Below are 12,194 nucleotides of genomic sequence, written 5' to 3' on the forward strand. Positions count from 1 at the left end.
GAGCAACAGCGCCACCCTCTGGGCGTTGTTACACGTGCTGCAAAAGATCATGAAGGAGTTTCCCGCCAGCTCGTTCAGGATGGACACCAGGTAGCAGTCCTGCAGGACAGAGGAGTTAAATACGCACAAAACCAGCGCACCCCAAACACACCAGCGCACCCCAAACACACCAAACACACCAGCGCACCCCAAACACACCAGCGCACCCCAAACACACCAGCGCACCCCAAACACACCAGCGCACCCCAAACACACCCCAAACACACCAGCGCACCCCAAACACCCCAAACACACCAGCGCACCCCAAACACACCAGCGCACCCCAAACACACCCCAAACACACCAGCGCACCCCAAACACCCCAAACACACCAGCGCACCCCAAACACACCAATGCACCCCAAACACACCAAACACACCAGCGCACCCCAAACACACCAGCGCACCCCAAACACACCAGCGCACCCCAAACACACCAAACACACCAGCGCACCCCAAACACACCAGCGCACCCCAAACACCCCAAACACACCAGCGCACCCCAAACACACCAGCGCACCCCAAACACACCAGCGCACCCCTAACACACCAGCGTACCCCACCAGCGCACCCCAAACACACCAGCGCACCCCAAACACACCAGCGCACCCCAAACACCCCAAACACACCAGCGCACCCCAAACACACCCCAAACACACCAGCGCACCCCAAACACACCAGCGCACCCCAAACACACCAGCGCACCCCAAACACACCAGCGCACCCCAAACACACCAGCGCACCCCAAACACACCAGCGCACCCCACACACACCAGCGCACCCCAAACACACCAGCGCACCCCAAACACACCAGCGCACCCCAAACACACCAGCGCACCCCAAACACACCCCAAACACACCAGCGCACCCCAAACACACCAGCGCACCCCAAACACCCCAAACACACCAGCGCACCCCAAACACACCCCAAACACACCAGCGCACCCCAAACACACCAGCGCACCCCAAACACACCAGCGCACCCCAAACACCCCAAACACACCAGCGCACCCCAAACACACCCCAAACACACCAGCGCACCCCAAACACACCAGCGCACCCCAAACACACCAGCGCACCCCAAACACACCAGCGCACCCCAAACACACCAGCGCACCCCAAACACACCAGCGCACCCCACACACACCAGCGCACCCCAAACACACCAGCGCACCCCAAACACACCAGCGCACCCCAAACACACCAGCGCACCCCTAACACACCAGCGTACCCCACCAGCGCACCCCAAACACACCAGCGCACCCCAAACACACCAGCGCACCCCAAACACCCCAAACACACCAGCGCACCCCAAACACACCCCAAACACACCAGCGCACCCCAAACACACCAGCGCACCCCAAACACACCAGCGCACCCCAAACACACCAGCGCACCCCAAACACACCCCAAACACACCAGCGCACCCCACACACACCAGCGCACCCCAAACACACCAGCGCACCCCAAACACACCAGCGCACCCCAAACACACCAGCGCACCCCAAACACACCAAACACCCCAAACACACCAGCGCACCCCAAACACACCAGCGCACCCCAAACACACCAGCGCACCCCAAACACACCAGCGCACCCCAAACACACCAGCGCACCCCACACACCCCAAACACACCAGCGCACCCCAAACACACCAGCGCACCCCAAACACCCCAAACACCCCAAACACACCAGCGCACCCCAAACACAACAGCGCACCCCAAACACAACAGCGCACCCCAAACACACCAGCGCACCCCAAACACACCAGCGCACCCCAGACACACCAGCGCACCCCAAACACACCAGCGCACCCCAAACACACCAGCGCACCCCAAACACACCCCAAACACACCCCAAACACACCAGCGCAGCCCAAACACACCAGCGCACCCCAAACACACCAGCGCACCCCAAACACACCCCACACACACCGTCTTTCACACAAGCGGCGAAGCAACAAGCTCCTGGATCTGCAGTTACATAGAAAATAGGTTCCAAATCCAGGAGAGATGTTCCGTGTTTAACATATTCTTTAATCTCATTAAACCTGAATGGTGTTAAGCTGAACCCAAACAGAGACAGGCTCTCAGCTGAGCACCTTGTACTTGGAGGGGATGAAGATGTAGTATTGCTGCAGCTTCTCCACCGTGGAGTACTTGGTGGACACGGCACATTTCACCGGGTCCTTCAGGGCGGCCCTCTGCAATTTCTGGACCTGAGAGAGACGGGGAAACAGAGAGAGGGGTCAGTCAGGGAGACACTCCAGGAGCAGGGCTGGACATTCACTTTCTTTTAGCACATAGCACTGGTGCTACTGGGGTTGATAGTTCTGTAGCACAGAGCCAGAAAGTTGTAGCACAGGTATAAAATGTCCATTATCACCTTTACTGAACACAAGTTATGCAGTTCATCACTTAAAACCACCTGGAAAGGGATGTTACTGTACGTATACAATATGAAATTGATGCTTAACTGCCCATTGATGCTTAACTGCATACTCATTCCTTCTAAATCATCACTCTTTCTAATCTCTCATCCTGCCCTGTCCCCTTCCTTCTCCTCTCTCTTCTCCTGCTCTCCTCTCAACACCCTCTATCCTCTCCTCTCTCACCTGTCCCCTTCCTTCTCCTGCTCTCCTCTCAACAACCTCTATCCTCTCCTCTCTCACCTGTCCCCTTCCTTCTCCTCTCTCTTCTCCTGCTCTCCTCTCAACAACCTCTCTCCTCTCCTCTCTCACCTGTCCCCTTCCTTCTCCTCTCTCTTCTCCTGCTCTCCTCTCAACAACCTCTATCCTCTCCTCTCTCACCTGTCTCCTTCCTTCTCCTCTCAACCTCCATCCTCTCCTCTCTCTCCTGTCCCCTTCCTTCTCCTCTCTCTTCTCCTGCTCTCCTCTCAACAACCTCTATCCTCTCCTCTCTCACCTGTCCCCTTCCTTCTCCTCTCTCTTCTCCTGCTCTCCTCTCAACAACCTCTATCCTCTCCTCTCTCACCTGTCCCCTTCCTTCTCCTCTCTCTTCTCCTGCTCTCCTCTCAACAACCTCTATCCTCTCCTCTCTCACCTGTCTCCTTCCGTCTCCTCTCTTCTCCTGCTCTCCTCTCAACAACCTCTATCCTCTCCTCTCTCTCCTGTCCCCTTCCGTCTCCTCTCTCTTCTCCTGTTCTCCTCTCAACAACCTCTATCCTCTCCTCTCTCACCTGTCCCCTTCCTTCTCCTGCTCTCCTCTCACCTGTCCTCAACTCTGTGCTGGTCCTGTCTTCTACCACAATCACTGCCTTTTTAACATAGCTTACGTAAATAATAGGCTAGATTAGGCTGCTTAACTGATATTTCGTTGCATTTGCTGTTGCTTTGATTGGCACCTTTAGGTGGCTGGAGGAACATTAACGCAAGCTAGCGTCGTGTTTCTAGACTGTATTTACGTTACATATTTATCACACTTCAACTCTAGGCTATTTTTTACTTGTCCGATCAGACAACTGCATGAGGCACTTGCCTGAACAGAGTTTCCTGGTCCGGGGGAAGCTATAGGCTAGTTTACTGGTCCAGGGGAAGCTATAGGCTAGTTTCCTGGTCCAGGGGAAGCTATAGGCTAGTTTACTGGTCCAGGGGAAGCTATAGGCTAGTTTACTGGTCCGGGGGAAGCTATAGGCTAGTTTACTGGTCCAGGGGAAGCTATAGGCTAGTTTCCTGGTCCAGGGGAAGCTATAGGCTAGTTTACTGGTCCAGGGGAAGCTATAGGCTAGTTTACTGGTCCAGGGGAAGCTATAGGCTAGTTTACTGGTCCAGGGGAAGCTATAGGCTAGTTTACTGGTCCAGGGGAAGCTATAGGCTAGTTTACTGGTCCAGGGGAAGCTATAGGCTAGTTTACTGGTCCGGGGGAAGCTATAGGCTAGTTTCCTGGTCCAGGGGAAGCTATAGGCTAGTTTCCTGGTCCAGGGGAAGCTATAGGCTAGTTTACTGGTCCAGGGGAAGCTATAGGCTAGTTTACTGGTCCGGGGGAAGCTATAGGCTAGTTTACTGGTCTAGGGGAAGCTATAGGCTAGTTTCCTGGTCCAGGGGAAGCTATAGGCTAGTTTCCTGGTCCGGGGGAAGCTATAGGCTAGTTTCCTGGTCCAGGGGAAGCTATAGGCTAGTTTCCTGGTCCAGGGGAAGCTATAGGCTAGTTTACTGGTCTGGGGGAAGCTATAGGCTAGTTTACTGGTCTGGGGGAAGCTATAGGCTAGTTTACTGGTCCAGGGGAAGCTATAGGCTAGTTTCCTGGTCCGGGGGAAGCTATAGGCTAGTTTCCTGGTCCGGGGGAAGCTATAGGCTAGTTTCCTGGTCCAGGGGAAGCTATAGGCTAGTTTACTGGTCAGGGGGAAGCTATAGGCTAGTTTCCTGGTCAGGGGGAAGCTATAGGCTAGTTTCCTGGTCCAGGGGAAGCTATAGGCTAGTTTACTGGTCCAGGGGAAGCTATAGGCTAGTTTACTGGTCCAGGGGAAGCTATAGGCTAGTTTACTGGTCCAGGGGAAGCTATAGGCTAGTTTACTGGTCCAGGGGAAGCTATAGGCTAGTTTACTGGTCCAGGGGAAGCTATAGGCTAGTTTCCTGGTCCGGGGGAAGCTATAGGCTAGTTTACTGGTCCGGGGGAAGCTATAGGCTAGTTTACTGGTCCAGGGGAAGCTATAGGCTAGTTTCCTGGTCCGGGGGAAGCTATAGGCTAGTTTCCTGGTCCAGGGGAAGCTATAGGCTAGTTTACTGGTCTGGGGGAAGCTATAGGCTAGTTTACTGGTCAGGGGGAAGCTATAGGCTAGTTTCCTGGTCCAGGGGAAGCTATAGGCTAGTTTACTGGTCCAGGGGAAGCTATAGGCTAGTTTACTGGTCCAGGGGAAGCTATAGGCTAGTTTACTGGTCCGGGGGAAGCTATAGGCTAGTTTACTGGTCCAGGGGAAGCTATAGGCTAGTTTACTGGTCCAGGGGAAGCTATAGGCTAGTTTACTGGTCCGGGGGAAGCTATAGGCTAGTTTCCTGGTCCAGGGGAAGCTATAGGCTAGTTTACTGGTCCGGGGGAAGCTATAGGCTAGTTTACTGGTCCAGGGGAAGCTATAGGCTAGTTTACTGGTCCGGGGGAAGCTATAGGCTAGTTTACTGGTCCAGGGAAGCTATAGGCTAGTTTACTGGTCCGGGGGAAGCTATAGGCTAGTTTCCTGGTCCAGGGGAAGCTATAGGCTAGTTTACTGGTCCGGGGGAAGCTATAGGCTAGTTTCCTGGTCCAGGGGAAGCTATAGGCTAGTTTACTGGTCCGGGGGAAGCTATAGGCTAGTTTCCTGGTCCAGGGGAAGCTATAGGCTAGTTTACTGGTCCGGGGGAAGCTATAGGCTAGTTTACTGGTCCGGGGGAAGCTATAGGCTAGTTTACTGGTCCAGGGGAAGCTATAGGCTAGTTTACTGGTCCAGGGGAAGCTATAGGCTAGTTTACTGGTCCAGGGGAAGCTATAGGCTAGTTTACTGGTCCGGGGGAAGCTATAGGCTAGTTTCCTGGTCCAGGGGAAGCTATAGGCTAGTTTACTGGTCCGGGGGAAGCTATAGGCTAGTTTACTGGTCCAGGGGAAGCTATAGGCTAGTTTACTGGTCCAGGGGAAGCTATAGCCTAGTTTCCTGGTCCAGGGGAAGCTATAGGCTAGTTTACTGGTCCGGGGGAAGCTATAGGCTAGTTTACTGGTCCAGGGGAAGCTATAGGCTAGTTTCCTGGTCCAGGGGAAGCTATAGGCTAGTTTACTGGTCCAGGGGAAGCTATAGGCTAGTTTACTGGTCCAGGGGAAGCTATAGGCTAGTTTACTGGTCCGGGGGAAGCTATAGGCTAGTTTACTGGTCCAGGGGAAGCTATAGGCTAGTTTACTGGTCCGGGGGAAGCTATAGGCTAGTTTACTGGTCCAGGGGAAGCTATAGGCTAGTTTACTGGTCCAGGGGAAGCTATAGGCTAGTTTACTGGTCCAGGGGAAGCTATAGGCTAGTTTACTGGTCCGGGGGAAGCTATAGGCTAGTTTACTGGTCCAGGGGAAGCTATAGGCTAGTTTACTGGTCCAGGGGAAGCTATAGGCTAGTTTACTGGTCCAGGGGAAGCTATAGGCTAGTTTACTGGTCCGGGGGAAGCTATAGGCTAGTTTCCTGGTCCAGGGGAAGCTATAGGATAGTTTACTGGTCCAGGGGAAGCTATAGGCTAGTTTCCTGGTCCAGGGGAAGCTATAGGCTAGTTTACTGGTCCAGGGGAAGCTATAGGCTAGTTTACTGGTCCAGGGGAAGCTATAGGCTAGTTTACTGGTCCGGGGGAAGCTATAGGCTAGTTTACTGGTCCAGGGGAAGCTATAGGCTAGTTTACTGGTCCAGGGGAAGCTATAGGCTAGTTTACTGGTCCAGGGGAAGCTATAGGCTAGTTTACTGGTCTAGGGGAAGCTATAGGCTAGTTTACTGGTCCAGGGGAAGCTATAGGCTAGTTTACTGGTCCAGGGGAAGCTATAGGCTAGTTTACTGGTCAGGGGGAAGCTATAGGCTAGTTTCCTGGTCCAGGGGGAAGCTATAGGCTAGTTTACTGGTCAGGGGGAAGCTATAGGCTAGTTTCCTGGTCCAGGGGGGAAGCTATAGGCTAGCCTACCTGACTGCTCTCACTTCACCTCACTCGTCCTCCCGGCTTCAACACGGAAACAACGCTAACGTTACATACAAGCGGCTCGCTGTCTGTCGCACGCGTGCTACAGGGCTAATCAATTAATCGCACAGACATTTTTTTTCATAGCACGTGCGACATATATGTCTCAATGTACAGCCCTGTCCAGGGGCCACTCGGCCATCAGAATAACATGGGGGACATTGCATGTGGAACTGCTAAAGGGGCAGTTCACCCAAATCACCTCACGACAAGTACAAGAGAAAAAGTGAATTAGGAGCGATGTGTACCTTCTTGGTCATGGTGGCGGAAAATAGAAACGTGCGTCTGTCTCTGGGAATCACCTTCAGGATCTTATCAACCTGGAAGAGGAGAAGAGGAGGGACATGAGGAGGAGGAAGAGGGACATGAGGAGGAGGAAGAGGGACACTACAAGTAACAACAGCTACAAGTCAGTGCTTGTACTCTATGCGGCGAAGTTACAGCGCATGTGATAAATACAAGGGGAATGAATACACAAGAGGCAGGGCTCTAAGGTGCGACCATTTTACTCGCATTCTCGACTAAAAGTAGTTTTGTGCGATCAGAAATAATCACTTAGGAGCACACTGTGTGAGTACTGTCTTCAACTATTTCACTCGCATTTTGCGCCTAGAATAAATCCATGCAAATTGGATCAAACTGGAGTCAAAGTTTCGCGCACCCGTATACAAAACTACAAGTCCCACAACTGTATTAGGTGGGCTAGCTTGTAGAAGCCAACCCACCTTGGGATATTCCCACTATTTCTTTCTTTATTATTCTCCCCAGTTTGTCTCCTTTATAACTTCTTCATACTTTGTTCTAGAAACTTCATTCGAACTTTAAAATGTTCATGTTTAGCTCTTTAACGGACGTATTCAGTTTTTTGATATTTTTTTTTAATAGTTTTTTAGTAATTTAACTTTTAATAGTAATTTTTGTGCCATTGAAACTGCTGGTGGAATGTTCCGTATCCTTATGTTTTTAGAGTGGTGGCAGCTGTTGCTTTGAAAATATTCACACATTTTATAAACTGCTGCACTCCTACAGTTTTGAAAGCTCACACACATACATCACCGTAGTGCGCCGCCAAATTCTGACATTTCGCCAAAAAAACATGAAGTCCTCATAACTCCTACATACATTATCCGATTTGTCCGATATTTCTCAAGCTTCATGAAGGTTCTGTCCTGAACACATCTATGTGTCAGTATTGCATCATACTTATAGCGCCACCTATTGGTGAAACAGGAAGTCTTCAAAACTCCTACATACATTATCCGATTTGCACCAAATTGCTGACGCTTCATGAAGGTCGCATTCTGAACGTCGGTATTGAGTCACACTTACAGTGGTGAAACAGGAAGTACTCATAACTCCTACATACGTTATCCGATTTACTCCAAATTGCTCATGCTTGATGAAGGTCGCATCTTGAACACATCTGTAAGTCAGTATTGTGTCATACCTACAGCGCCACCTACTGGTGAAACAGGAAGTCCTCATAACTCCTACATATGTTAACCAATTTACTTCAAATTGCTCAGGCTTCATCAAGGTACCGTCCTGAACACATCTATGCATCGGTATTGAGTCACGCTGAGAGCGCCACCTACTGGTTACAGGAAGTTTCTCTCTGTACTGGACACCGAAATGGTAAATGGACTACACTTATATAGCGCTTTTCCACCTTAGCGGCACTCAAAGCGCTTTACAATGGCCTCTCATTCACACATTCACACATCAATGGCGGTAGCTGCCATGCAAGGTGCTAACCTGCTCATTGGGAGCAATTTGGGGTTAGGTGTCTGGCTCAAGGACACTTCGACATGTGGACAGTCGGAGCTGGGATTCGAACCGCTGACCCTTCGATCATTGAACGACCCGCTCTACCAACTGAGCTACAGCCGCCCCGAAATAGCACCCCCTTTAACGAAATAGCACCCCCTTTAACGGCGTTCACTGCTGCTCGCAGCCCTAGTTGTTTATCGTTGTTGGCAGTAGGCTTAATGTGTGTGATGCTAATAAAAATGTGTTATTTCAAAAATTTTGTTGCGCTACTAAATTTCTTTCTGTGCTCCTACATTTTTTCATTTAGGAGCACATGTGCTCCTAGTGAAAATGTTAGCTTAGAGCCCTGAGAGGTAATATTAAGCCGAATACAGTGTACTCTGTAGGGCTCTACTGCGTTTAAACCGCCCACCTCAGTCTCAAAGTCCATGTTTAGGATACGGTCGGCCTCATCCATGACCAGAAACTTGAGCCCTCGGAGGGAGAAGCCCTTGGTGTTCTCCAGATGGTCGATCAGTCTTCCGGGAGTGGCTGCGGACGCAAAGGTCATCAACGTACATTAGTCTCAAACAGCTCGCCACTCGATGTGGTCACACATTCCCCTTTGCCCTGAGAGATCACGACAGCACAAATGTATGCTTGGATATTAATTCCAGCAGCACTGCAGGCTCATAGCTCCCACACGTCTTCTTATAATGCCATACAATGTGGTAGATTTGTTTGGCGATCGGATGCCGAGTCTCACCGATGACTATGTGTGGTTTCTTGGCCAATACCAAGGACTGGGACATCATGTCTATTCCTCCTACGATGACCGCTGAAAAAAGAAATAAACACACACACACACACACACACACACAAACACACACACACACACACACACACACACACACACACACACAAACTCAGTTCCAGGTGCATCTTCACACCTTTATTGCTCACTGGTCAAAGGATTTAGATAAACTGCAGAAAGCCATTTCAATCCTCGTCCGTCACAATGATGCAGTGACCTGTGACACTGACTTGACTCAGTCATCCCGCCAATCGCGTTAGCGTAGGCCTACTGTGTGTTCCAAACATGCGCCCACGGTGTACAGGGCCAATACACCCCCAACGTACCAGTCTTCACGCCGATGCTGGAGCCCAGAGCCTCGAACTGCTCGGCGATCTGGAAGGCCAGCTCCCTGGTGGGCGTGAGCACCAGCGTGTGGAGCCGCTGGGCGGAGGAGAGGAGCGACTGCAGGATGGGCAGAGCAAACGCCCCGGTCTTCCCCGAACCCGTCTCCGCCAGCCCTATCACATCACGACCTGTGGGGATGGAGAGAGAGAGAATTTGAGGGGAGTATATTGTGTAATTAAAAAAGGTCCCTTTACAGGACATAATACAAATGGCATTACTTTAAATACTAATACAAACTGCAAACTAAAACAAGCTACGAGCTTCTACAGCACCACAACCACCTCGGATGCAAACCTTCCTTACCTTCCAAGGCTACTGGGATGGCCTCCACCTGGATCTTGGTTGGAGTCTTCCATCCCAGCTGGTCGCATGCTTCACACAACACCTCCGTCACACCCTGGGGACCACACAGCAGATGGACTGAGCAGAGGGCGTGCAGAATCCCACAATGTAAGACTGCTTTCGGTAAATCATCCTTCATCTTCACGGCCATAAAACAGTGGAACAGCAACAGAACTCACAACAACAACAAGCTTTCATAGCTTCTCTCGCCTCGCAAAGCAGTGGATACTCGCTCAGCAAAGCTGCGCGCACCTGTAGTCGCACCTGCAGTCAAGTGTGTGTGTGTGTGTGTGTGGCACATATGTATGGGGGCTGTACCTAGGGTTTGAGAAAGGGTCTGGGGAGGTTGGGATGTGGGTATAGGAATGAGTGAAATCTGTGCTACATAACATTTTTGTATTCCTTCTACAGCATGTATGTAACTTTCCCACTGTGTACTATTTGCCCCACTATTGTAAGACTGTATATTTATTTGCCCAGGGACTGCGGGTGGAAATTAGCTGTTAAGCTATAACCTTGTACAGTGCCTCTCTCCCTATTCTATAGGGTTAATGTCTACTGTACCTTGTCCCTGTCTCTAAAATAAATAAAATCAATCAATCAATCAACTGATAAGTGTGTGGATGAACCCAACTGGCTATCCTGATAGTATAGCATGTAACATTAATGAATCAGATACACATGTGGTATAGGCTCTGTGCACCAGCTCCACTACTTCCTGAAAGTCCCTTGGCATCTTTATTTCCAGTTCTATATGATTGGATTAAGTGATTAATCAGGTGTGAGCTGGGTCTGCCGGTCTGATTAATCACTTAATCCAATCATATAGGACAGGAAATAAAGATGCCAAGGGACTTTCAGGAAGTAGTGGAGCTGGTGCACAGATCCTATTACATTAAACACCTACCAGATGGAAACATAGATGCTAGCTGTGCTAGCTACCTACTGACCTTAGTTCCATCTAGCTACTTAGTTGAGGCAGAAAAGAGAAGTCGATATATGTATATATGGAGCTGACTAGCTGTACAGATCAGGCAGAAAAACCTTGTGACTATCTAGCCAACGTTAGCTAAGTAGCTAGGTATATGTTAGCTAAGAAGCTAGGTATATGTTAGCTAAGAAGCTAGGTATGTTAGCTAAGAAGCTAGGTATATGTTAGCTAAGAAGCTAGGTATATGTTAGCTAAGAAGCTAGGTATATGTTAGCTAAGAAGCTAGGTATATGTTAGCTAAGAAGCTAGGTATATGTTAGCTAAGAAGCTAGGTATAGAGCTAGCCAGCTAGCAGCTAAGTAGCTAGGTATAGAGCTAGCCAGCTAGCAGCTAAGAAGCTAGGTATAGAGCTAGCCAGCTAGCAGCTAAGAAGCTAGGTATAGAGCTAGCCAGCTAGCAGCTAAGAAGCTAGGTATAGAGCTAGCCAGCTAGCCAGCTAAGAAGCTAGGTATAGAGCTAGCCAGCTAGCAGCTAAGAAGCTAGGTATAGAGCTAGCCAGCTAGCAGCTAAGAAGCTAGGTATAGAGCTAGCCAGCTAGCAGCTAAGAAGCTAGGTATAGAGCTAGCCAGCTAGCAGCTAAGAAGCTAGGTATAGAGCTAGCCAGCTAGCAGCTAAGAAGCTAGGTATAGAGCTAGCCAGCTAGCAGCTAAGAAGCTAGGTATAGAGCTAGCCAGCTAGCAGCTAAGAAGCTAGGTATAGAGCTAGCCAGCTAGCAGCTAAGAAGCTAGGTATAGAGCTAGCCAGCTAGCAGCTAAGAAGCTAGGTATAGAGCTAGCCAGCTAGCATTTGTGATTGTGTTTTTTCTGGTTAGTTCGGACTGTCTTACCAGATCCTTGAAAGTCTTCACCGGCTCAGACTTTTCGCCGACATGATCACGACTGTTATCATCATCACTACTCGCACCTTCGAGTGCTTCTTCTGTTTTTATCTCTGTACTTGTCTCTGCTGCGTCCGCCATGCTGCTCAGCCCCAACGTGTTGTGTTCTGAAAGGCGCATGCGCAGCTCCAGATGACGTCTCCCCGGCTGGGCTGCGTCATTTTTTTCGCGGGGGCGTGGTTATGGCAGAAGTTGGTTGGGAAAAAAAATGCTGTCGTGTTCACTGCTGAGGTGATGGCGCTGGTGTGGGCTCTGTACTGGGTGGAGAGGGTGGGGGGTAGGGTAGGGCTCTGTACTGGGTGGAGAGG

The 12,194-nt window shown here is 50.4% G+C and overlaps 1 protein-coding gene across 1 annotated transcript in view; it reads right to left on the reverse strand.

Moving 5' to 3' along the window:
* Positions 1-11,976, reverse strand: part of ddx47 (DEAD (Asp-Glu-Ala-Asp) box polypeptide 47) — a gene marked incomplete at its 3' end in the record, with an annotated part of 17,659 nt that extends 5,683 nt beyond the window's left edge. Inside the window, exons 1-8 of the mRNA XM_084462482.1 lie at positions 11,836-11,976; positions 9,980-10,073; positions 9,616-9,804; positions 9,242-9,313; positions 8,909-9,027; positions 6,975-7,046; positions 2,140-2,256; positions 1-99 (exon numbers count right to left, since the gene is read on the reverse strand). The exon at positions 1-99 is cut by the window's left edge and continues 48 nt beyond it. Coding sequence (XP_084318608.1) covers positions 1-99; positions 2,140-2,256; positions 6,975-7,046; positions 8,909-9,027; positions 9,242-9,313; positions 9,616-9,804; positions 9,980-10,073; positions 11,836-11,967 — 894 coding nt within the window. The 5' untranslated portion in view covers positions 11,968-11,976. The remainder of the gene's footprint in view (positions 100-2,139; positions 2,257-6,974; positions 7,047-8,908; positions 9,028-9,241; positions 9,314-9,615; positions 9,805-9,979; positions 10,074-11,835) is intronic.
* Between the last annotated feature and the right edge of the window lie 218 nt (positions 11,977-12,194).

This window comes from Borostomias antarcticus (genome assembly GCF_949987555.1).
Source record: "Borostomias antarcticus genome assembly, contig: scaffold_94, whole genome shotgun sequence".
Classification (NCBI taxonomy): Eukaryota; Metazoa; Chordata; class Actinopteri; order Stomiiformes; family Stomiidae; genus Borostomias; species Borostomias antarcticus.